Source organism: Aspergillus japonicus (assembly GCF_003184785.1).
Source record: "Aspergillus japonicus CBS 114.51 unplaced genomic scaffold BO86scaffold_5, whole genome shotgun sequence".
Lineage (NCBI taxonomy): Eukaryota > Fungi > Ascomycota > Eurotiomycetes > Eurotiales > Aspergillaceae > Aspergillus > Aspergillus japonicus.
The window spans coordinates 1,047,052-1,071,543 of record NW_020291642.1 but is presented as its reverse complement, the minus strand read 5'-3'; the positions used below and the strand labels follow the sequence as shown (position 1 = coordinate 1,071,543).

The window sequence follows — 24,492 nt, the reverse complement described above, 5'->3', positions numbered from 1 at the left end:
CCCTCCCCCTCCCCCTCCCCCCTAAACCGACCAGACCTCACCAACGAAACCGCCCCATGCACCACCCTCAACTCGCGCTCACCCCACCCGCGCCGTCCGCGCCGCGCCCGCCCGCGCCGCGCATCCGCCTCCGCCTGACTCTCCAGCCGCCCGTTGGGCCCCCGCCGCCGGTGCCAGAACCCCGCCGCCCCCAGCCCGTGCCGCGCGATGCTGCCGCGCCGCGCTTCTTGGAGGAGGACTCGGCGTCGGAGGATGCTTGCGGTGCGGCGGGGGCGGGGGCTGTGCGAGCTGGAGGTGGAGGTAGACTCGGGAGTAGACTCGGAGGTTGAGGTGGGGTTGTGCTGCTGGTGCTGATCCTGCTGCTGCTCGTGGTGGTGATGGTGTTCGTGATGGGGCCGGAGGGGCGAGTGGTCTGAGGCGTGGGTGGTGAAGGTTTTGGAGGGGCCGTAGAGGTAGGGGGTTGGTTTTCGGCGTTTGCGCGGGGGGACTCCGGACTTTTGGGAGGGGGATGAGGTCTGGGAGGAGCGGGAGGAGCGGGAGGAGCGGGAGGAGCGGGAGGATTTGGAGGATCTGGATCGAGGGGGCGAGGGGGCGGGGGGGCGTGAGGGTGAAGAGGCTGGGTATGGTTCTTCGAGGCCGGAAGTGCAGGTGCTTGGGGGCAGGACTGAGGGCTGGTGGGAGAGCGCGGGGGAGGGCGGTGCGGTGGGGAGGATGTGCGAGTCGGGGTCGTGGGTTCTTGGGTACTGTTTCCCCCGTTATATTAGTTTCAGGATCAGGCTGACCAGAGGCAGAGGGGACGGGTTGGGGACGTTACATTGCGCAGGTCGGAGAGATCGGGTCCACCGTCTTCGGCCAGCTGCCTTAGGTGGGCTCGTTGCGCTTCGGAGAAGTGGCTGTACACGTCTGGGGCGAAGGTGCGAGCTCTGTATCCTTCGACGTCAGTCTGATAGATATGTTGAGGAAGGCAGTGGTGGCATACCTCGCCGGATGCGCAACGCGTCCCTTTTGTTTGTGTTTGATCTCGAGCTCGAGTAGCGCATCTGGAGTGAGATGGCGGGCTTTTTCGTAACGGGCACGGCTTCTGGACACAAGAGATATCCTTCGGCTGCGTTTGGGCTTGGGGGCTTTACGAGGATCGGAAGGCATGCTAGTTGGTATACTCCCTCAGGACTGGTTGTAATGTATATTGATATGATGCAGGTCGATGTTTGTCGTTTGTCGAATCACGATGACAAGAGCGGGCTGCGAGGAATCTTAGTTGAAAGCAGAAGTAGAGTCATCAATTGAGCTGGTATAATTCACACAGGATGTATTTATCAATTTCTCTTCTGGCCTAAGATATAATACCATTTCACAGACAAAGAGCAACCGGAATTCGTCAGACAAAGGCCATGTCCTTTGTGAATGAGCTCTGTCGTGCATCCGACCCCCCCCATTGCAGAAGAGACAAAGAGACGGCTTGTGATTCAGGTTATTCTACTGAAGCCCACCGACATGTTCATTGTGCCGGACAATAACAATTGTGGATCTGGTTCTTCCTGAAACACGTAAATCTGCCGGTGGGTTTATGTCCGATATCACCAGACTGCTCACCGGGAGCTGGCACTGAGATGACAGACGAACCTCCTGGACATAACAAGGACTTCCACCTTAATTCAGAGGACTTCAAACCACTACATCTCCGCCCAGGTCAATGCTCGCTTGCCTACATGTCATTAGTCCCGTTCAGTCTACACGCCAATGACTTAGTGTGCCGTTAGTTTATCATCTACCCAGTCAATACCAAATCCCCCCCGTCTCCGTACGTATCCCAACAACAACAGGAGTAACCTGGTCAGCTACCCTAAAGACCTGTACACAGAAGGCAGATCATACACCACATCGCTGCCCACCGGCTCCGTACTAGTCATAGGCTGTTTGCTTAGACGAGGCTGCGGCTTCGGCACACGAGTCAAAGGCTGCTGCTGATCAGTGAACGGATCATACACCGTCTTCTCTCCGACGCCATGGCAGAACCGCTCGAACCAGCTCTCAAACTCGACCCTCGACGAGTAGTCTCTCAAGTCGATCACCCCAGGGATCAGCGGAACGAGGCGGCCCTGCAGGTCGGGATCGGTGCACCTCTTTGCTATCTCGATGCTATGATTACCTACCCCCGGCGGTACTTCGGGCTTCTCGCAGCGATGATGCACATAATAGAAGAGCCCGACGCGGGCGGAGAAAGCGACCACGACGGGCCGTCCGGGAAGGGGGAGTCTCTCCTCCGCCTCATACCCGCCACCCCAGCCTTCGCGGACATGCAGACGACGCAGGACGTACTGCATGGTGGACACCCATTCGTCGACACTCTCATCCCGGGCGCGGCGTAAGAAACAGTGGAAGCCACTGCAGCGGAAGGCGTCCATGGTAATCTCGCGGTATCCGGGTGGGCGGACACAGTCGAATAGCCCCGTATCAAAACTAGAGCCGGGGCTGTCCGCCTCATCCTGATATCTTCGAATCAACTTCTTGAGATATCGGTCCCAGCCCTCCTCGATGGATCCAACATATAGATGGTCGGGAAGATGGAAGAGCATGTCGAAGTTGATGGAGGGAGCAAAGCCGGGGTAGGCTAATCGGTCATACGCCGCTCTGTGATGAAGGGTTAGATGCTGCCCAAACCCCTGCCGTGAGTGGGGAAGCACCCTCCTACCTGCGCGGCATTGTAACCGTTTTTGTGTAAGGAGCATCCCCGCTAGGGACGTCCACGAAGTGCCACTGCACAGAGTCGATGATACTGCGTCTTGAGGGATCTTCGATTCCGATGATCGGGGTCAGTACTAAATCCTTGTAGCATCGCATAAACCCCCCTCGACAGAGTCGGGTAGTACTCTGGGTTCCAGTGCGCCTGTCCACCAAGGTGTAGGAAGGACTGTGAAGGTCAAAGTCAACGATGGTATAATGGTCATTCAGCCGAAGCTCGGACAGACTGGTCTTGCGGCAATAAGCCGACAGTTTGCTGAGACTGCGATACGTTCGAGCATCGGTGAGCTGCATCACAGTTGCTAGAGTCTCGTTAGGCAACACATGGGACACGGCACCTTCCAGATCATGATATGTGGCTGCGTCGAAGAAACGCAATAGTGTCACAAAGACGATGGAATAGTTCATCTTCTCGGCAAGGCGCACTGTCAGTGACTGGTTAGTGTCATCCAGTTGACAATCGTGACCGTTGGGTATGGCCAGATCACCGGACCTAAAATTTTGATGAGACCGGGTGTGCGATTTGGAATCTTTGACATTCCCCAAAGTACGAGGCAATCTATTTCGAGGCCCTCTTGCGAATGAAGAGTTAGTGTCATCAAACTCGAACAATGTCATAATTGGACTTCTCTCCACAAGAATGGCCAGGTCTGATTGCGCCTGGACACGCAGCAGGATTACATCCAGAATCGAGAAGACGATCGCATAGAATGATTTGCGCCCCTGTTCGAGTCCGGCTTCTACGGCCTCGGCAATTGCGGCGTCTTCTATGTCGACGCGATCCAGGCCCGAGACCAAGTGGACCAAGACACTATCCAACCAATACGTTGTTTGCCGGGGAGCCGACCCGGACCCCACTCCGGGATGGTGTGACTCGTGCAAAAATCGGGGCAGCAGGGTTGGTCGGAGGCTCGGAAATTCAGAGTATGAAGACTTTGAGCCATGAACCAGGTAATACCCTTCCTTCTTGTGGTTAGCATCCAAGGAACTGGGATTCGCAAACGATACAGCACCCGTGGCCAGAGACACGATAGCATATGCTATTTCTCTGAAGGGAAAGTCTGTGGGGCCCCATTCGAGATAGCTCCCGTCCAGGAGATCGCGATAGTGCCCCTGCAATCGTGTGAACGTCGAGGCCAGAAAGGACTCCCGAAGGAAGGAGATGTCTTGAGAGAGATAGAAGGACTCTGGCGCAACCACCTTGACCTTGAGCCGGTTGAACATCTCAATCAAGGTCTCGTTCACTTGAGGCTTGAAGGTGGGGTCGGCAAGCACATGTTGGGGTGTCCACTTGGCAGGTGCGCGGCGGCGACGAGCATCCTTACCGAGGTACAGGATCCATTTCTGGTCGCTAGCGATGCTGGAGAGCCGGAGATGAACGGCATTGTCGATGCTGAAGATCTCTTTGTCCAAGTCGACGGTGTAAACCCATTCATGATCTCCGTTCCGCCATCCCGGGGGCAGTAGCTGCAAAGGCGGCGATTCAAGCCGGTCGTCGAGGGCCAAGTAGCTCATCTCGTAGCGCTCAGTGAGGGAGGCGTTCGAGTCCTCGTCGATGGACTGGATGGCCACGGGGAGGCACTGCGTTTCGAATTGGTGGACGAGACGGGAAAACGTGGAGCGAAGAGCTTGGAGCCATGCTGATTGAGGGGTCAGAAATGACTTGCTTGTAAAGAGCTGAGTATATTCAGTGACGTGCCTTGGTACTGGATGGAATCTTCAGGGATAGTGTCGACCAACTCTATGCCCAGACCTTCCGGATAACTGTCCCACCGGTTAGAGTACGCAAAGTACCTACCACGGCAACGAATGAACAGCAGGCCTTTGACGGCCATGATAAAATAATGGCTATTGCTTGATAGTCGAGATCATGAGTATTGAAAAGGCAGAAGAATGAGAAGGAGATGTCGGATGGGTGTGTGTTTGCGAGAGGGGATGAGGGATGAGGGAGGAGAAGGAGAAGGAGAAGGAAGAGAAAAAGGTGGGGTATGAGAGACTATGAGGGGAAGTAAACAGAAAATACTACTGGCCACCAGCCACAAACACAGCAAACTCGCGGCTGACAAGGATTCACACCACCGCTGAATTGCAACTGGAAGCTGGGACAGCTCAGATATGGTCGATTCATTGGGGAAAATATTTCAAAAAAGTAAATGCAGCCAAATGCAGCCATAGAAAGACTGACAGCATGTGGGGCATGAGGCAATCTAGAAGCCTTAGCGCGCGATAGCTCAAAGACCAAAGATGCAAGCAGCCAAGTGGATTGCAGGCCTAGACTTGCCACTATTCAACTTGCCACTGACAATCATACACAACCCAATTCTTAAACACATCAAAAGAACGGGAAGATAGTTCAAAATATTCATATCAATATTCATATTCGATTAAAGAAAGTGGCCTTCCAATTGAAGAGCCATAGCCATCACCGCCACATCATGCTCCGCAACGCTGTCAATGCCAGTAGTTAATAGTCTCGAGCACCCGAAAGCCCACCCTAGCGACAGCGAAACTCACCGGTTCAATCTGGTTGCGGGGAAAGTCCTGGATCTTCCAGAACTGCAGGTTATACTCATCCTTCTGGCCGTCCTTCTGGACATGACGCAGCATCTTGGTGGACCAATTCAGCTCGGTCTGCTCCTCGTGCTCCCAGTCCACATTGGACATCAGTCGGTAGAGCTTCGAGTTGAGGTCCTTGTGGGCTTCTCCGAGGCACTCCCCGTCGCGCGTAATGACCCGGACCAGGACATATTTCAGGCTGGGAGCGATTTCCGCCGGAAGGAAGTCCTCCGTCTCAAGGCGCACCTCCACCTGGGACTTGAGAAGTATCAACAGGCCTGGAAGCGAGAGGTCCTGCTTGCCTTCAACCCAGAAGTCTAGGGTCCAGAGATTGTGAGTTTCTCTCCGCGATGAAGGCATTGTTCTTGTTGTTGAAGGTGGAATACTTACTGGAGTATGTCAGCTTCTTTATGATTCGGGGTGGGGTGTGGAGCTGTCTCTGCATTGGGTGTGATGGGTCCTTTTATATTGCATGCTGGATATAGGGATGAGAGGGTTCGTAGCTGGAGATTTCCCAAAGATGCTAGTCTACGTGGCTTGCGGCTATGCGATTGGCGGAGATGGTCGAGCACAAGGGATTTGTAGAACAATGGATGTTGTTGAATCGAACATCATCCAGGGGACTGGCGAGGATCACGGAGACAAAGGAGGCGTCATTTCAGCTGCCATTGTCTGGCTATACCAACTAGACTCGGTGTTGACTGCTTCATGCGAAGGATGCTCAGCCTCAATGGAAAGCACCGACTATGGCATGTTCCAAGTCTGCGGGCCTCCGAGGCATACGAGACATACGAGACATACGATTCTCGGTCTTGAGTTTGAGTAAAATATAATCATCCTCAGTTCGAGGATGGCGGGCATTGGTTGCTCCAGGAGCACGCGCGGAAAAACAAGAAGCAAAAAACGACAACAGTCGGATTTGAACCGACGCCTCCGAAGAGAATAGATTTCTAGTCTATCGCCTTAGACCGCTCGGCCATATTGTCTTATTGATGATAAACAATGTCGTACTAAGCAATATGATACAGCTGTAAGGTTTACCTCACGTTCAACCACACTTGTTTGTATAGTTTCATCTCAATTGCGATGATCATTTCGACCGGCTTCATACTCCATGATATAATTGAGTATAATGGCTTGAAGTCTCCCTTATATCGAATTGTCAACACATTTGGGCTTTGTGGCTTCTCACGCGGCGACTGCTTGGAACAAGAATATATGCCGAGGTATTGAGTCATCGATCATCTCCTGTTATGAAGAACACTTATATGAACAGTCTTTACAGCACAGAACAAAAGAAGTCACCTCTAACCTGAGGCCGAGGTGAACTTTTATCAACCCTCCATCACCACTCACTTGCAACCCAACACGGAACCTTACGTTATCCAAAAGCCGCACGAAACTACAGCTGAAAACAGTCAAAGAAAATAAGTTGAATGTGATCTACCTGCCCCTGCCTGATTTCCACCCATCAGCAACTTGAACTAGAATTCAACTTAAACCACTAAGATCGACCAACAAACTGCATCCCGCCTCGCACCATTTCTCATCTAAATTCCCGACCACCAAACATCACAGCCACCAAGTTTTGACAATCAAATCTTCTGGAATTTGATGAAGAAACAGATATTCATTCTCCGAGCACGGAAAGTCGGCATACCAAGGAAGATCAGTCTTGACCACATCGAGCCATGTATCCAACTTCATGACGGTCACCCAGTGCCCCTCTCGGGATCTAAACGTCCCCAGACGGGGAGCATAAATCATGAGCACCCTGACATTCCTCTCCCCAGCACGTTGGCGTCTCTTGGCGTCACGAAACGCCCATTCTCGGTCACTTGAACTGGAAATAAATGCACTCGGCTCCCGGTTCCCCCAGTCGAGGTGTGGCAACACTTCACCCTGCAAGTGTGACCTTTCCCTCCTGTCCCGGGGTTCAAATGGGACCCATTGATCTCCCTCGGACCGGATCCCCACACCTTCGATCATCCGAGTCCTGGAGTGGTCGCTCTCGACACGAAAGACAAAACGACCTGACCCCCACGATGGCATCCTGGCGAACGAAAATCAAACAATACTAATATTTAACTTCCGCTGCTTCAGTTTTTAAAAAAAGCGCTCCCAGGCAAATATCGTCCAGAAACCCCTCACAGCTGCATACGAGAATAAAAAGGAAGTAAGAAAGCCAGCGAAAACAGCGAGGGCAGGAAGCACATTTAAATATCTACTGTGCCGCCTGCTCTACGCGCTCAGACAGGCCAACGCATCGACAAGGACGCGTCCGCAAATCAGGCGGCACCACGTCGGATTATGACTCACCGGAGGCTGTACTAGTTAGTAGACACCGCATACTTCCCATTCGGGAAATTAGTTAGTAAAGGTATCTAACTTATGATTAGGTACAGCACTACCTAGTAGGGTAGCGTCGGCGACAGGAAGTGCTTATGTGGAGGCCATTCATCAGCGGCTGTTGCACTGCCACGGATAGTTGTTGTATTGCTTAGCCACTACGCTTTAAGTCTTCAAAGGTCCGTCGCAACTGCGCCTCCAGCTTATGCATGCACAGGTCAAGTAAGCTCACTGTAGAAATGTGACACAAGCTGTGCCGTCCGTCACCTGATCGCAGTGGGGTAAGAACCACTGATGATTACTGCCAAAGACTGGGCACGCACTTTCACAGACACATGCAAAGAAGATGATTCCAGTGCAGCCCATATACATTGCCTGTCCCATATCTTGATTGAACCGACCGAAGGATAGCGAAAGCAAGAAAAGGGAAGCCAGAAACATGAAGTAGTCTCAAGCCAACAATCCTTTCCGAGCCCACCACGTCCACTGGTCGCACAATCGGATCTCGCAGTCAGCAAGATATGATACCGTCTCACAGATCTCAATAAATCCATCTCAGGTCGCAGATCACCGCCGCCCGGAGCAATACGATCAAGATCGAATCAAGGAGTCGCTCATTCCTCGGGAAGAGCGTGACCACATTTATATGCCCTAAAGGCGTGCATAGCCCGCCTCGGCAAAGAGTCCGTCGAGGTTGTTGGAAACCGGTGGAGAGAGTGACGCATGCAGGAAGATACTTATCTTGGATAAAACCGAGGCAGCCCTTTGAGTACAACTGGAAACATATTGTGCTGGCAGCCTACTAGTGTATCGATTTGCGCAAGCCTGCAACTACCGTGATGCTATACAAGTACCCGGTGCGGAGGCTGGGTGCGGAATCCCGGACTACTCTGCATAAATTGGCGCATGAAGAGATAAGCATCGTCCTACCGAACAGGAACCTATGGTGAAATTTTCCGTATGTACACCAGAAGAGTAGGAGGCTGGCACTTTGACTAGAGATTATCTTTGATACGCGCATGCGTGGCTTGAAGCTGCACCATAGCCCACCGTCACATATACGACAGCGCTAGGACTTCATCTATTGTACATCCGCTAGATTATCTTAACATTCACCTACCAAATCCAGATGAGTTTTACCAAACTGATCAAGGGATAATCATTGAAAAAGTTCCGCGAGATGACAACGGTCAAAGCTTCGGATAAGCGTGATCAGCAGCAAGGGTTCCCCACAAGCCTGTACTGTACACCGACTGCAACACCTGACGCTTACTTACACAACATCGAGATCTCCGATGATTACGCGTATTGCATTATAGTTCTCAGAGTCCGTGAAACAACACCGAGATGAAGCTGCTATGAAAGAACAAAGGTTGCCAGAGAATCCTGGGTATAAAGTCATGATGCCTACCACCTAGATCGCCCCAACCTCGCAGCAAGTTCCCCAAAGAGACATCTCGCTGCTGACCTTGCTCCCTTCACACTTACCACAAATCTCCTCAAGTCATAAATCCTCACTAAGACCACAAGATGAGATTCCCAGGCACACCTTCGGCACGATCAACCCCCGGGAGAAGTGGGACATCAACTGGAGCGATGTGGCGCCGTAAGTACACTTCAGTTTTCTAGTATTCGAATCAAAGAGGCGTTCTTTTTCTTATCAAGCCTGCAAAGGTAATAAGCTAATATAGCCTAGAGGAAAGCCTCGCCAGGCCAACTTCTGGCTCACGCACTACGCGCATCAACCCGAGTTCCAGCCCATCAAGCTCAACGAGGAGCCGGTAGATATCCACGAAGAAAGTCGATATCAGGTTCAGCCGCGCTACGATGTGCCATGCGCGTGAGTTTAATCCCGTCTAGAGTGTAATTCTCAACCAGCGTACTGATCGATTTTGATGACAAGGAACGGATGGCGGATCTGGGCGATGGAACCCTCGAAGGACCCGGTGAACAATAAGGACCCTATCGCCGAGTCCGAGGATCTGAACACTTCCTGCGGGGGAGGAGAGTCGGAGGATTAGGACAAGCCGAAAGGTACTCGAGCTATCCTGCTTCGAGGTATCATATTCATTTTGGGGGGGAGACAGGGAAAGCACCTAGTATATGGTAACCCTAAGCCTTGGTATGAGTTTTCCGCTGAGATAGGTTTTCCTCATACCGTCATGCAAATGCAAAGGCTACCTACCGTAACAACCATCTAGTACTGTACCCAACATGGAACATGATCATCAATCCAATTCCAACTAAACGAACACCTACTAGATATATCATATCCTTACAGCCCAGTAACCCGACCAATAAAACCCCTCAGAAATGATGTGCTCGCATAAACCCCCGGAAACCCCTTCCGCCCGCAGCCATGCCCCCACGAAACCACCCCCACCAGAACCCCAAGCCCGTCGTTCCCACTCCCGGTCCCGGTCCCGGTCCCGCCCGCAACCACAACAGCAGGCCCCCCACTATCCCCGCCACAAGCATTCCTCCCGCCCGCGGGCGTTCCCGCACAGAACATACTGGCGGTCACCGGGCCGAACCCCCGATACCCAGCGCGACACTCCTCCCTCCCGACGGCCGCGACCGTCACAGCCCGCAGGGTCGGGGAGTTCGCGCCGCCCTCGCCGGTGGCGCCCCAGCCCGAGACCACCACCTCCGTGCCGGAGGCGAGCACGCCCGCCCCGAAGGCGGGCAACCCCACGGGCGCGATCGTGAGGCTGTACGTCAGGTTCTCGGACAAGGTTAAGATGGCGAGGTCGTTGTCGACGGTCGGGGCGGAGTAGTTGGGGTGGATGTGGATTGCGGAGACATTCACGAGGATTCCGCCGGCGTCGCAGCGGGCGGAGCCGGCGCGGATGCGGAGGCGGGTGGGCGTGGCGCTGGCGACGCAGTGCGCGGCGGTGATGATGTGCGCGGGGCTGAGGATGCTGCCGCCGCAGGTGCGGGCGCCGCCGTAGAGGAGGGCGATTTGGTAGGGGTGGGCTTCGATGGGGACTTCGGTGCCGCCGACGATGCAGGGGGTTACGAGGGCGGGGACTGGTGAGAGAAGGGGGAGGAGGGATCTCATTTTGGTGGGTTTTGAGGGTAAGGTAAGGTAAGGATATGTAAAGGTCGATGGGGATGTGGGGTGGGTTGCCGAATGGATCGCTTTACATCTAGGTCTCCTTATACGAGGGTTCCCACGGCGCAATCCGAGCATATCTTATCTCCAGAATGCAGGAGTGTGCTTGTTGACTAGGCCAAAAGGGTCTCGCATTGTGTGACAGAGAAGCAGGATCAAACCCTACTCCCGGTCCTCGTACGACACGACCTTTGTGTTCATTGGGAGCACTCGGCAGATCTGGTGACAAACGCAACCCCACCACAAGTCATTTGCTCTTCTCTGGATCTAATCACCGCAGAGATCGTCGCGCCCGGTGACCCGGCAGTAGGACGGTTCTTCCGGAGTGGGAATTATGGTTCTGCGGCAGGAGGCGTCCCTGGTTGCGCTCGGATGTTGTATGTCGGTATGTGTATACTGAACTCTCACCTACTCAGAGAAGAGTTCGCATGTACTGTACCATACGATCGAGTACTTATAGTCAAATGTGCTTGGAATCTCGCTGCGGATGGAATGCTCGTTTCCTGCAACCTGTGGATGTAATGTTTGTTCATTCTCCAGTAAACCAATTGTAATCACGGAAGGAGGTGCAAAACAGGACTGGCGACTCCAGGCTCGTCCATTTGAGAGCCAACGCGTCCCAGGGCCGAGAGCACCACCGTGATCGTGCCAGAATGCTGCTGGCCCGATACAGAGCCAGTCAAGATAGGTCAATACAGGGAAACAAAAGCTTGCTTGAAAGGGGAAACTTATGAGACTTTTGGGAGGTTGTCAGCTCTAATAGTTTTACAGACACCAGGATCAGGGACAAATATAACAACAAGTGCATTATAGCGGCCCTTCTTCATAGACTGATACGAGAGTAGTAGCACTAGCCGATAACCCTAATAAAGGTACTGTCAGGTCGAGGCCTCGCGATAGGAAGGAAAATATTCAACCCAATACTGAGGAAACCAAAAAACAAAACACAAAACTCTTGATACGGACAGCATTTTAGCGACTTCTGGTAAATTTCCATAAAGTAAACACCACATGGTTGCTGATTTGGTGAAATGGCCATCCGCAGTGGCGAAAGACAAGTGTAGACTCCAGCAAAAGCATGAAGCAGCACTGAGAAGCTTGGCCTCAGCGATGACCTGCACGAGATTAGCCATCAAGAAGACTCTGCGATCTGGAACCCGTGGCTTGGTATGATAGACTATACTCCCCGGAGCACAATACAATGGCAGCTAGTACCTTAGAACAATCGGTGGATTCTACGATTGCCCCGTTAGGAAAGACGTTGCTTTTCTTGACCATTATGAAACATGCATTCCATACCGCTTGCATTGAACTACTTCGATTTATGAACGTCCCTCCTTTGAGGGCTAGGCCATCATCATTCAAAAGGACAAGTCACCATGGTATACGCTGCTCGGTTCGACCACCGACCCAATCCTGCATCTTAAGACCGGCGATTTCCCTACCTGTTCGTCTCTACGACGCCGTTTCATGACCAAGACGCTGGTGGACCTTAGGACGTAGCCTGTCCGCCGCTTTTCCACAGCGGAGCAAAACCACCCGAGGGCTTCCAGCCGCTTTGCTTGTAGCCAGACTCGTTGTCACTAGCTTTCCAGCCGGCCTGTTGGTAGCCGGATTGATCGTTGGGGGACTTCCACCCTCCCTGCTTGTAACCGGTCTTGTCATCAGAAGACTTCCAATCGCCCTGCTTGTAGCCGGACTGATCGTCACCGGAGGACTTTGACGTTCAAGGTTAACAGTTTTAGTTAAGTTATCAAGTAAGGTATGTAAGTTACTACTTGGCACTTACCATCACGATTCACTACTAGTGCACCCCGCAACTTGGCCAGGAAATCATACCCGTACTACCCCTTACATTCTCTCCCTTGACGCCTTGACAGCGGACTCAGCTGCCGCATCCGCACTGGTGGTACTGTAATGTGTTATCCACAACTTAGGTATGTTGTGTAACAACCGGAATACCAGCTTGACACATTCCAACATCAATCAAATCAATGGAACGCTGTCACGTTGCATTTGCACTAGCGACATGGGAAAAAAAGATTCGCTGCTCCGAAGGAGTGACACAAGAGACGGAAGGAAAAAGAGAGAGAGAGAGAGAGAGAGAGAGCCAGGGACACCCAAAAAACCCATGCCATGGGCAAAAAAAAAGTCCTTCAATTCCTTTCGTTTTTAAGTCATGTCCGTCCACGGTCCACTCCACCTCTCAACAACAACAACCATGGTCTTCTTCCCCCCATCTGGCGGCGATTGATGGTAAGTGCAGGGGTCTTTGGAATGTATGGTAGAAGTCACTTCCTGGGCTGTTTTCTATGGGGTGTTTTGGCATGTCCTTCTTGACCCCCTGGTTTGCTGGACAGTCGTTGACTTCTGTTCTGGAAGATGATTCCATATGTACTGTGACGATGCCTGCTATCATTCCGGATGACCCTAAAAGTAAGGACCGCAATGCCAGCTCGACCTGTTTGTTACCTGCGTCTTCAGACTTGCCTGCCCCTTGCCTTGTCTGGTCTCTTGCCTTGGTACCTAGTGATACCCTAGTGGCCATATGTCTGATCGGGCGGCTCACCGCTCGCCGCGCCCGTGTCGATGATTTCGCTCAGATAGCCTCAAGACCCTGACATAATAACGTATCCACGTCCTCGGCACTATGCCTCAGTCTATGCCACCCATATACTTATGTTGCTGCAAAAAGCCATTACGCCACAGCCAACGATAGAGTGCAGAGATAAGAAGAAACTAGCACATACGACCACAGGGTGTGGAAAATAGGGCTTCCCGTCCGCTCAGCCGTACTCAAGCCACACGCCGGGAGGTTAGTAGTTGGGTGGGTGACCACCAGCGAATCCCTTCTGTTGTATGTTTTTGCTTCTAGTTTTTCTGTTGTGGGTAATAGTAGACGTACCCAATTTATGAAAAGGATGAAGAAGCAAACAAAGGCGAGAGATTTTCCAAGTAGCGTGGGTAGAGGGGATTGCCCCTGGAATGTCGGCGCAGGTGAAGACTAACTTACAGAGTTGGGCAGAGGACGGGTCCGAACAGCGGGTCGGCGATGCGCCCATGGGTGGACCGCTGATGAATGCTATCCTGTTTACTCCATATACTGTGGTAGATCTTCCCCTCTTGTTTTCAGTCAGTGCACATGCTGTTTTTCCCTGCTCTCATCCTTGCTGTCCTAAACTCAGGGACCCCGCGACCCCGCCTCAATCTCGAGAACCGAGAGCGACCACTTCAAAAGTGTTGCACAAACAACGAAAAGTCGGCCCAGCTTAGCCATGTATGTCCATCGACACCAACAATTCTGATTTCCTCGGCTCCCTCGGCTCCATGGTTGACCTCCCCCTGAAACAGAAATAAAGAGGTAGGCAATGCTTGGGGAAGGACCCTCAAGCCTGCAGACTCCTTGCCCTTGAATGTATAGGCGGAGAAAAGTAACTGAGTAGAATTCTGTCTGGTTGGCGTTTGCTGAAGCTACAGATGCTCTACTCTAACGGACGGCAACCCCCTAAATATGATGGAAGAGTAATATCTCGTTCCACGGAAAGTGTGTCTCGGCTCTATGTACGATAGTATGAAGATAATATAATGAGATATCTACAACCCTCTCCCCTTGTGCATCAGCGGACAGTATTCCCATTCAAGCCGAATTCTCCACATGCAGCATCACCCCGGGCAGACCCGACCCCTTGGAGACCCCAAGTCCATCGGAAACTCTGACAACCGACTGCCGCACGGCGACGGTCAGTGCACTCGGACCGCAGCACGCGACCGCCACCTCGCCGTTGGCTTGCAGCACCGCTGCCTCGATGTACGCGTCAAAGGTGGGCCTCCCGGTCTGCACCGAGACCCCCGGCATGGTCAGCAACAGCTGGTCGGCGGCGGCAGCAGGGCAGACGGCAAGCTTTTCGCTGCCGTAGGTATCGCCGCCCGCTTGGGGGCTGTCGGTTGGAGTCTCGATCGGAGCATCTTCTTTTTCTCCTTCTGCTTCTTCCGCCCACTCGGTAGTGGTGGTGTCGCGGGTGATGAAGAGTTTCACGTGCAGATGGAACGCGCCGCCTTGCTGTTGTTGCTGCTGCTGCTGCTGCTGTTGCTGCAGCACCTCCCGCAGTTCCTGTTGGATCCAGGACAGGCACTGCCGCTCGCGCACTACCCAAATAAAGGTGACGTGGCGCAGGAGACCGATTTCCTGGCGCGGGAGGTGGGCAAGATGAAGCAGCTGGGACAGCGTGAATGTGACCCCAGTCCCGCCGGCTATGAGCAGAACGGAATCGAAGCTCGACAGGTCTGGGACGGTGCTCGGGTACGGCCCATCGATCCACGCCCGGTAGGCCGACGGGTGGCGGTTCACGGCTGCGTGCTCATCCGCGAGGGGCTCTTCGGACTGCGGGGACGACAGCTCGGCGGCGGTACGACGGGCGGTGCGCAGCAGTCGATCGGTGAACCCGCTCCGGGCTTTGAGGATGAGGATCAGGTCGCCGTGGTGCGAGGTCGGGGTGGACAGGATGGTGGCGGGATGCGTGGACAGCGGCCAGGCTAGGCGCGGTAGCGAGAGCAGGATATGCGCTCCAGGGGACCAGCGGCGGAGCGGGTGTGCGGTGATGCACACGCGAGTAGCCCCTCCCGCCATGGCTTCCAGACGCGCGTGCCCCGGACGAGCAGCGTTGGTGTAGCCCACCCAGCAGAATCGGACAAGCATCGTGACAATCCAGATGGCGGCGCTCACGTAAATGTACCGCTGCGTGGAGGGCTCGGTGCCCATCTGCAGATGATAGGAGATGGCGATGATGAAGCCGAAGAAGGTGATCAGATGCTGAATCACGAACAGCTCATAGCAGAGGCTGCGAAACGGGGCCAGAGTGGTGAGATTCATCCATAGCACAAAGGCATACGCGGCGATCCCGGTGATCGGACACGAGTCCGTCGTCCACTCTAATCGGCTAATCTCGTACACATCCCACCCGTGGTTCTGACAGGCGAAATGCAAGGTGGACAGCAGCAGCAGACCCCGAGCTACCCAGCGGTGATAGAGGTTCAACCGCGTGTAGTTGGACACCCCACAGAAGAGGCCAATCAGGTTGAATTTCCCGGCCAACGCCACGAGGAGAGGGATTTGCGCGGTCGCGAGCCATCCCGCCCGCGTTCCCAGCAGCTGCCAGTACATCGCCCCAGGCGCATGGTTGTTGTTGAATTCCAGCCCAAGAAGAAAACTGAAGTAGGCGGCGATGAGCCAGAGCGAGCCCATCGGCGGGATTTGAAGCCATCGGGGGGACCATTGGAGATAGGAGGCTTCACGCACCAGCGCGGTCGAAGTGGCAAGCCCGGTGCTGAAAGCGGTATAAAGCTTTCCTGGTCGATGGCGACCGGGCTTTCTATTTGTAAACATCAGAACTTGAACACTCGGCCCAGTCTACTGTCATGAACTGGAATGTACTCGGGACTTACCGCATTCTGCGAGCCAGAACCCAAACCCGATTTACCGCAGCGACCACCACCAGCAGCGTGATTACTCCGTACCAGAAATGCTCCGCCGCTTGGCTCCCTTCTAACGGAGCCGCGGCCAGGTGCTTGAGATCATGCAGAAACATGGCCTTCTGAGTCTCATTGGTGAGATTGAAGTCCGATGCGCTTAGGGTGCCATGGTAGCTCCCCCCGGACATTCCTTGCATCTGCATTGTGGAGGGCAAACTGAGAGTGATTTGAAGGAATGAGATGATAGTTCATCGGATGACCGGATTCTTATCTCGCGGGCAAACTCGGCCCGCTCAATGCTTAGCAAGAGCTTAGCAGGTACGGGTGGGACCTGCTGCCGTAATAATCTGCTCAAGACTCACGTAGGCGCACGACTGCATAAGAAACCTAATGCGTACTGATAAGGTACAGCACAAACGATGTAGGCTACCCTCTGCCTCAGGCTTCCACCTTTGTCTCTGTCAAATCGTCAGGACCATTAATGTCACGTGATCTTATATGGGCGCTTGGAAAACATTCCAGCCGGACAAGCTACTTCTTGAAGTACCGACCGGCACCAAGTCAGTTTCCCTCTTTGTACCTTGGTACTATACTGTGCATACTATACCTTTCTGCTGATCTCCCGTAAGCATCACAACTTAATACTAATACTGTTTACTTCTAGTATTCGTCCATACCTAGCGCCTCGGGTGAGGCTTAGGGTAATCAGATTTAAATAAATAAGCCTAACTCTGGCCATTATTATCCTGCAGGGCTCGTCTCAAACGGAAGAGACCAATAATTATAAACAGTTATGATGTAAAAGCTTGAGAAGCGTACTATCGCTCAACTCACAACTAAAGTGCAGGAGGCAGTTTTTTGATTCCTGAAATCTAGGCTACCTGCGCCAAACATAGAACAGGTGATATATAGATGTGTGCTGTAATTTGCGGGGTGTCGACAATCACAGACTTGATTCGGTTAGGCCTCTCCTCCACTGCGGGCGTCAATCAGGCCACCCGCCTGGCAAACCAAGCCCCCCGGACGATCACCGGCATACCCTGGCTCACAGCCACAATGTCTCAGGTGCGGGCGGAGGTCAATGTTTGCTCAAAGTAAGACAAGCATCCAATAATCGATGACAAGTGCAGTAACTTCTGCTCCAGGACTAAAAGTCACTATCCCCTCAGCGCGTGTGCTCTGGCTATAAAGGACATCTCGGCCCATGGAAAACAATGTATTCGAAGAACTGATTTAGCCTCACCCAAACTTGAGCACAGTGCTTTCAGGCTGTGCTACAGGGGTTTCGGTTCGGATCAGGGCTGCATGCTTACTAGACACGGCATTTAGCGCGGTTTGCACGACTGTCCTGCAGGGTCTTCTCGGCCCCTTTCTTGGAGGTTCTTTAGTGAGAGGGGCCACCCATCACACATCATTGGTCTGAAATCCTTGAAGTTTGCTTGAGGTCTGGCTGCGATATTTTTGTCCGCGAATAGGAGACCAGAGGCAGTGCATTTACGTGGTTATGCATCAAACCCCAACACCGGAGTGATCATCGTGGGGTATAGGTCTCATATGCTAACGGCACGCCTTACCCATTGCTTTTTCCAAATCAAGAAGGCATTGGTGAGCTGAAATGATCGGGGGCCCCTCTGGAATACGCATATAAGAGTAGATAAGTTCGCTCCGAACTGTCCGAGAAAGCCATCCACAGCAACAATCCCACAGTTTGCCTCTCCCGAACTCCTTCGAACCCAAGATCACACTTCCAGTATCTATCTCACAGCAGACAACCAGAATGGTCAACCTCGCAGGTCTCACCGTCGCGATCATGGCCGTGTCCCTGGCCCCCCCGGTCGCAGCGAGAAACTGCAAGACGGGCCTCAATTATTGTGGTTACAATCTTCTCAATATCGGTATGTGTGTGACCCAGGGATAAGGAAACTTTCTACCCTGAGTTTATTGACGTGAGGGCTGTGTAGGGAACTACGCCGCGCAGATTAACCAAGCCCTTTCCGACGCCAGGCAGCCCGGCGATAATACCCACATCCACGAATCGATCTTCCACTGCAACGGAGGATCCAACGGCGACATCACTTGGCTTGCCTACTGTAGCTCTGGGTGCAAGGATGGTGGGTCCGGGAAGAGCGATTTCTGCTAGACGGGTTGGTTGTGGGGAGAAGATGAGGCTTGTCTTGTTGGGAGTATGTCCTGGCTTATGCGCGCATTCTAAGAATCAAGTCATTGCAGAAAAGTGTGCTCAACAGGCTGCCGCAGGTTAGCCCTAGAAGTTGCTCCTCACCAGGAAAGTTTTAATTACACCTGGCACATTTTTCGATAGCCGGTCTTTTGTTTATTCTGACGGCACAATTTCTGCATAAACACAGGCTAGTAAAAACGTTTCCGTAAATGCGATTGCCAACACAGTGTGGAGGATCTGGCTTTCCGTTTCGGTCCCCGACGCGCTTTGCGTGCTGTTTTGTTTTAAGAACACGGGGTAATCGTGGGATTAGACTCCCTTGCATATTAGGGAGATAAAGCCTTTGTGGACAAAAGGTAATGCCATTGGGTTCCTTTTTTACAACATACCTTGTGTATTCTTTTGATTAAAGGAGTTAGGGTTTGTATTTCTGCTTGATTCTGCCGGCAGATCCTTTTTTGCCCGAGTGGCCGCAATAGTCTTCTGGAGGGAAGACGGCTATTTCAGTAGGCGGTCGTCACTGCGGTAAATATACACCTTCCTGCCTCACCCCGCGCTTTCTTCATCAACCCCACATTGAGAGGCTACTGCTACAAACAAACCACAAAGAATGTCACACAGGTCCATCCTTGGTCTTCCTACCGAGATTCTTAGCCAGATCCTTTCTATCTGTGAGCAAGTTTCCCAGAAGGGAGAGTCTCATTGCACTGCCCCTTTGCTCACCTGCCGAAAGCTCTACCATCTCACACTTCCCGTCCTTTACCGCGACCTACGGTTCACCTACTCCTCTCAGCCGCGGACAAGCTACCTGCACCGGTCTCTGGAATCCGATCCGAGCCTATATCTGCTCGTCCGGTCTCTATTGTTAGATCTGCGACCGAAGAATCCAGGCGAGTATATCGCGCTCGACGACTATGTGGCGGCCGCCAATGTGTTAAGCCGGTGTGAGGTGCTCCATTCGCTGCAGATCTGGGGCACCGCCTTCCTGTCGCCCGAAGACCGGAAACCTTACCAGATGGAAGCGCCGCCGGGCCGATCGCCAATCGACCTCTGCCGATGGGAACTCTTGCAGTATGCTCTCTTCCAACGCCCCACATTGCGGAGGGTGGAGATGGCCAGCAATCGAGATTCGCCTGGCCATGGCTTCAAGCTCCGCTTGGATTGTCAGGTGCAGGCCCGTGATTTGCGGTTGTTGCCGGGTAGGGGCATAAACCTCCCGGTGCCAGGGACGACTCCCCAAGAAGAGATTAGGTTGCGAGTTGGTTTCCCCTTCTCTTTCTTTCCATTCCTTTGCCGGTTTCTCCTGTTTCCCTCATACTCGATTTACCTCGCAAGGACCATGTCCTCAGGAGAAGATCAATCGAAGCTGACTCAAACACTTTTAGATATTACGGAAAAAAGATGATGCAGGTATGCAGGGGGACGCCCGCCGCCGCTTGATTGACTTCAGCATAGCATTCGGGCCCGGCCACGCCGGCAAGGAGTATGAATGGAGGAACTTCGAGTTTACCCTCGTCTTCTTCTGGATGAAGCATCGTCCGCACATCCTCCGGCGCCTGGTTCTTGGAGACTTCAAGCCCCCTCCGCTGGTCAAGGAGTTCCAAGCGGCAGCGTACCCCAACCTACACACGGTTGTCTGTCCGCCGGCCCACGTGAAGGAGCGCAGGCGTAGGCATAGCCCGTACAAGCCGCCCTCTGAGGTGATCGATCAGCTTCTGGGCCCGTCGGTGCATACGCTTGTGTTCGACCTGACCAGCGATGACCAGCACATTGGACTGTCTTCTTCCGCGTTCGGGGAGCCAGAGGAGCGGTGGCTGCGGGAGCTGGGCCAGCTCGCCGCCGCCCCGGACCGAAACTTGGCGCTGCGGACGATCTACATCGACTTTAAACCAGACCCAGACTGTGAACAGGGATTCGATCCAGCGAACTATGCCTGGGACCGTCTAGTGCGATTGCAAAGGCAATTGCAGCCCTTGGGGATTAGCGTGGAGTATCCTGCACCTTCGATGACGCGAGAGGAGTATCACGAGCTGTGTCGCCAGCATCAAGAGTGGATTGCGGATGAAACCGTGAGAAGAACGGGGTTAGAACCTCCAGATAATAGCGGCGGTCTCGAAGTGTAACAGGATGATGTCGCGACTCACAGGTATATCGACTATTCGGGCCCTGGCATCGTGGTAAACCTGGCTAGTCACTAGCCTCATCCATTCTTTTTTTAAGCTAAGTCCAAAACGTTGTCTCAGCTTCCTTGGATTTTTGATCATGCCTTTATCCTGAAATCTTCGAGCAGCAATCTGGGTCTATTTAAAGATATGTGTAAGGTGTTCAAGATTCGAAAACGTGTTTTCATCAAACAAACAAAGCTTTGTGTTGGGGCTAATTAAGACTGTCGGCCGAAGAACCAGCTAGCAGGGCTGAGCGAACTAACGCCATGTCGGATGATCTTTTTACTCAATTTTTTTACTTGACTTACTTAGTCCAATCTAGCCTATGAGACTAGCATAGTATCCACCCCACTAGCCCATGGTGCATGAAGCAGGGCCCCCATCCACAATCCAGTCATACTTAAGCGACATGACTAGTCCCATCCCATTGCGATAAGACCATGTGTTCGGCGTAGTGTAGGCCCCTGATTTACCAAGCGTGTGGTGCAACTTTTTCTCACACCTTGTAGCATGCGTTTTTCTCTCCCTCAACATCAAGATTCCACCAGCGAGTTCTGTCTCTATCTGCCACAACCAAACCACCCAAGATGTACGCCATCCTTCGACTGGCTTTTCTCTCCCTGTTCATCTCACCTCTCGCCTGGGCTCAGCTGGAGACAATCGACATCATCACCTCTGGCATTCCTCGAACCAGTTCAACCTCATCGACCGACTCGCCCTCAACGTCGTCCTCAACCTCGACCCCCAGCTCAACATCATCGACATCAGCTCCGCTTCCCACCTCCCTACCCAGCACCACAACCGCAACCACAACCACCCCCAACAACCCACTAGACCTGACCACAATCTTCACCCAACCCTCCGACTGCGCCGGCGGAATAACCGCGATAGCAGCCTGGTCGACGGAACTCTGGCAGAACATCATCAACCCGGCGCCCACCCTAACGCTATCCTCCTGCTACCCGAGCCAATTCTACTACAGCGCGACCACAACGACCATCCTGCCACCATACACCCAGCTAGTCTGCCCACTGGACTGGGAGGCGTACAATCTCACCGAGACGTATCTCGTCTGCTGTCCGAGGTAAGTTATTCCCGCAAGCCGTCCGTCATCGCCCAGATATCGCTGACGGGGTGGATGCCGTGCAAAGCGGGTACGGAGTCTACTTGCCCAACTACCACAACCCGACGCGCCCCGGGCTGGGCGCCGTCTGCACATCCAGCGTCTGGCCGAGCGTGCTGATGGACATCACCAGCTACGATGCCGCGGGGAAGGTGACGGTTGTTCCGACCTCTGCGGGGCAGGACGGGACGTTGGTGTTTGCGACGGCGTTTGATGGGACCGTGGCGACGGTTGTGAGTGAGGCTTCGGCGACGGCGGGGGGGGTCTCTGGTTCTTCGGGCGAGGGGCCTGCGGGTGGTGCTGGGGCTGGGGCTGTGGTGTCGGCTGGCGCGGAGACTTCGGGAGTGTCGAGGGTGTTCATGTCTTGGGGCTGGTACTTGATTTCCCTGTCTTTGGTTCTGTGATGGCAGTAGAGGTCTCTTTTTTTGGGGGGGGCGGGGGGGGCGGATAGAGTTGAGAGGGTTTATGTTGATAGAGTCCGCGTGCTCGGGTTATAGCAGGTGTGAGTGTTTGACTTGCTCGCTCACGTTGAGTATACCATACAAAATTATCCGGGCTTGTATGCCCAACTCCAAGTTATGGTTTTTTCCTGACTCTGGAGTTTATTATGGGTATGCGATGAGTCACTGGAAGATCGCAAAGAACTAAATGCTGACCCCTACGGAGCTCCGACGGTTGCACCGGTCTTCAAATAGGCTAACTCATTCAGGGTCCGAACTGATATCTAGATACGCCCCAAATAAGCACTACCAAGCACCGGCTAAGCACGATTGAACGCTAGTAGGACGGCTGCATGTGCTAGCTTGACGGACTGGCAAAGTGTCTCAGGGTTCGCATTAGGGCCCAATGGGTCAATGCCAGGCGCATGACCTGTGCTTCGTGGTTGACTTTTTCTTATCCCATTTTCAATGGGCGAACGGTCACTCGGTGGAAATCTGTTTAGTGGAATTTGAGGTTCAGATTGGGGATTGTAACAGTCAAAGGTTAAGCTGGCTCTACCCAGGGTGGCCTTTTAGGAGCCTGTGGCGCTGCTGGTGCGCTTCCCGGAACGCTCCGAGCCAGCCGGCCAACTGCTGCTCGGTGCCTTGCATGGGTTATCTCGCTTAGCTCTTGCGGCCATAGTATTGTGTTTAGTAGCTTTCGTGGGAGAGTAGTTTTAACTTCGTCGGTCACTGCTGTGCTATTGTCATATAAAAATGCTGTGACTTGCAGGCATGAACACGATAAATTGGATCTCTCGCACATCACAGTCTAGAGCGCAACACTTAGATGTATAACTCGCAGACGACAGAGTCTTTCGCTAGATGAGGCTACAGCCTAGCTGAGTCCGAGTCAACCATTGTAGCCCATTCCTGTATACATGCACAATTCACCCTTGAAGCCTAGCAATCGCCACTATCCACACATCCTACTCCTCGATCTCAACCACAAGCCCAGGCACCAACTCCACGCTCCCCGCTCTCTCTCCCTTCAACGCCAACCGAATCCCCCGCTCCTCCGCATTCTCACTCCCCACCAATCTCACCTTACGTCTTCCTCGGGCCTCTTCAGACGGAACATCCACCCCCCACAAAGCCTCAGACCCAGACCCTTCCTCCTCCCCCAAAACCGCAGTATACACCTCGCTCAACCTCTCCCTCTCGCCCTCAGGCACAACAACAGTCACCCCCGTCACCCCCGTCACGCCCGAAGGATGCCTGGTCAGCCCTTCACCCTCATCCTCATACGGAACCCGCCACGCCCTAGGCGTCGTATCCAAACACCAAAACGGCAACCGTCCCACCCCAACCTTCCCTTCATCCCCATCAACCGCAGAAACAACCGCAGAACTGATCTCCCACTCCAACCGCACCCCATCCCCCTCCCTCACCCTCCCACCAGCCACAGGATCTGTATACGCAATCCCCGTCACGGGCCGTCTGCCCTCCACCCGCCGCTGCACCGCCCCGAACTCCTTGCCCGAGTCCAGCGTGAGCGCCCAATCGATGACCGTGTTTTCGGGCCGGGTGCCCCAGCGGTGCGACCGGCGCGTTTCGGGATCGATGCCGTCGACGAAGGCGATCAGCTCGAGGTACACCCCGTCCTGCAGCAAAATGAGCTTGTTGGTGGTCAGGCCGTCGGCGTGGGTGCCGCCGGGGGCGAGGTGGAAGGTTTCAGTGAGGCGGGCGGGGAGGGAGTCGAGGGTGGGGTGCAAGACGAGGAGGACGATGTGGTCGAGGAGGGGTTGGGGGGGCATGCTGGGTGGTGGATTGTCTTGTGAGCGCGTTTAAAGGTGCAAGATGGGGTTGTTGGTGGTAGTTAGGTGGATTTGATGAGGTTGGTGGTCGGTGGAAGTTGCGGTTGGGAAAGGGGAGCTGGGTGAGGGGATGAAGGGGTCATGAAAGGTTTGTTTATGTCAGTTGCTGGTGCGGGGTTGGGGATTTGCTCATCGGGGCGCGGAGGCACCTCATCTTATCTTCGGTGCCCATTGGACAGCCGAGAACCTTTGTTTGGTCAACCGTGACACAACCTTTCTCGTGTACGAGTTCTAGTTGGCGGGATGGGAGTGAAATGCTACTGTAGAACTATCGATCACATCCATCGCTTTGTTTCGGATGTTTCCCTTAAGTCCGGACGCAAGCCAACCTCGGATGCTCTTCGGCTAACCTCCCGGTGGACACAGATTGTGCTGCAACCGGAATCGCTTTCGGCACTGGCTTTACACTCGAGTCGGCTCCGTCACTGGAGGGGTCGACTTAGAGGCACGAGCCCTGCTTGTTCCTGGTAGCTTGCCTCCACCCCCCCCTGCTAGCCG

General features: G+C 53.6%; 11 protein-coding genes and 1 non-coding gene across 12 annotated transcripts in view; 4 read left to right on the top strand and 8 right to left on the bottom strand.

Moving 5' to 3' along the window:
• The window catches only part of BO86DRAFT_376161 (uncharacterized protein), a gene marked incomplete at both ends in the record, with an annotated part of 1,355 nt that extends 209 nt beyond the window's left edge, over positions 1-1,146 (bottom strand). The window contains 3 exons of the mRNA XM_025670519.1: positions 83-743; positions 783-923; positions 980-1,146. Coding sequence (XP_025531744.1) covers positions 83-743; positions 783-923; positions 980-1,146 — 969 coding nt within the window. The remainder of the gene's footprint in view (positions 1-82; positions 744-782; positions 924-979) is intronic.
• A 692-nt stretch (positions 1,147-1,838) lies between these two features.
• BO86DRAFT_453618 (uncharacterized protein) lies at positions 1,839-4,683 on the bottom strand (the record flags this gene model as incomplete). Its single annotated transcript, XM_025677003.1, has 3 exons — positions 4,442-4,683; positions 2,693-4,382; positions 1,839-2,631 (listed from the first exon to the last, which is right to left on the bottom strand). The coding sequence occupies exons 1-3, from the start codon at positions 4,575-4,577 to the stop codon at positions 1,839-1,841; spliced, it is 2,619 nt and encodes an 872-aa protein (XP_025531743.1). The 5' UTR covers positions 4,578-4,683.
• A 358-nt stretch (positions 4,684-5,041) lies between these two features.
• BO86DRAFT_386116 (uncharacterized protein) lies at positions 5,042-6,093 on the bottom strand. Its single transcript, XM_025671262.1, has 2 exons — positions 5,702-6,093; positions 5,042-5,631 (listed from the first exon to the last, which is right to left on the bottom strand). The coding sequence occupies exons 1-2, from the start codon at positions 5,741-5,743 to the stop codon at positions 5,194-5,196; spliced, it is 480 nt and encodes a 159-aa protein (XP_025531742.1). The 5' UTR covers positions 5,744-6,093; the 3' UTR covers positions 5,042-5,193.
• A 109-nt stretch (positions 6,094-6,202) lies between these two features.
• Positions 6,203-6,284, bottom strand: BO86DRAFT_t47. Its single transcript has one exon. It is a non-coding gene; the product is annotated as a tRNA-Ser (tRNA).
• A 542-nt stretch (positions 6,285-6,826) lies between these two features.
• On the bottom strand, positions 6,827-7,652 carry BO86DRAFT_167510 (uncharacterized protein). The gene has a single exon (XM_025666476.1). The coding sequence runs from the start codon at positions 7,348-7,350 to the stop codon at positions 6,871-6,873; it is 480 nt and encodes a 159-aa protein (XP_025531741.1). The 5' UTR covers positions 7,351-7,652; the 3' UTR covers positions 6,827-6,870.
• Positions 7,653-8,827: 1,175 nt separating this feature from the next.
• BO86DRAFT_406978 (uncharacterized protein) lies at positions 8,828-9,841 on the top strand (the record flags this gene model as incomplete). The annotated part of the gene is made up of 4 exons (XM_025674229.1): positions 8,828-8,952; positions 9,152-9,253; positions 9,344-9,487; positions 9,551-9,841. 4 exons carry the CDS (start codon positions 8,828-8,830, stop codon positions 9,666-9,668), a joined length of 489 nt encoding a protein of 162 aa, XP_025531740.1. The 3' UTR covers positions 9,669-9,841.
• An 87-nt stretch (positions 9,842-9,928) lies between these two features.
• On the bottom strand, positions 9,929-10,654 carry BO86DRAFT_276052 (serine protease; the record flags this gene model as incomplete). Its single annotated transcript, XM_025667268.1, has 1 exon — positions 9,929-10,654. A coding segment is annotated over one exon (726 nt), but the record flags the coding sequence as incomplete, so codon positions are not given.
• A 3,745-nt stretch (positions 10,655-14,399) lies between these two features.
• On the bottom strand, positions 14,400-16,434 carry BO86DRAFT_437119 (ferric reductase family protein; the record flags this gene model as incomplete). Its single annotated transcript, XM_025676050.1, has 2 exons — positions 14,400-16,103; positions 16,252-16,434. The coding sequence occupies 2 exons, from the start codon at positions 16,432-16,434 to the stop codon at positions 14,400-14,402; spliced, it is 1,887 nt and encodes a 628-aa protein (XP_025531738.1).
• A 1,490-nt stretch (positions 16,435-17,924) lies between these two features.
• On the top strand, positions 17,925-18,460 carry BO86DRAFT_386115 (uncharacterized protein). The gene is made up of 2 exons (XM_025671261.1): positions 17,925-18,126; positions 18,193-18,460. Exons 1-2 carry the CDS (start codon positions 18,009-18,011, stop codon positions 18,369-18,371), a joined length of 297 nt encoding a protein of 98 aa, XP_025531737.1. The 5' UTR covers positions 17,925-18,008; the 3' UTR covers positions 18,372-18,460.
• Positions 18,461-19,020: 560 nt separating this feature from the next.
• BO86DRAFT_406976 (uncharacterized protein) lies at positions 19,021-20,533 on the top strand (the record flags this gene model as incomplete). The annotated part of the gene is made up of 2 exons (XM_025674228.1): positions 19,021-19,668; positions 19,796-20,533. 2 exons carry the CDS (start codon positions 19,021-19,023, stop codon positions 20,531-20,533), a joined length of 1,386 nt encoding a protein of 461 aa, XP_025531736.1.
• Positions 20,534-21,086: 553 nt separating this feature from the next.
• BO86DRAFT_437116 (uncharacterized protein) lies at positions 21,087-22,102 on the top strand (the record flags this gene model as incomplete). The annotated part of the gene is made up of 2 exons (XM_025676049.1): positions 21,087-21,659; positions 21,727-22,102. Exons 1-2 carry the CDS (start codon positions 21,163-21,165, stop codon positions 22,100-22,102), a joined length of 873 nt encoding a protein of 290 aa, XP_025531735.1. The 5' UTR covers positions 21,087-21,162.
• Positions 22,103-22,975: 873 nt separating this feature from the next.
• Positions 22,976-24,032, bottom strand: BO86DRAFT_453615 (uncharacterized protein). The gene has a single exon (XM_025677002.1). The coding sequence runs from the start codon at positions 23,932-23,934 to the stop codon at positions 23,107-23,109; it is 828 nt and encodes a 275-aa protein (XP_025531734.1). The 5' UTR covers positions 23,935-24,032; the 3' UTR covers positions 22,976-23,106.
• Between the last annotated feature and the right edge of the window lie 460 nt (positions 24,033-24,492).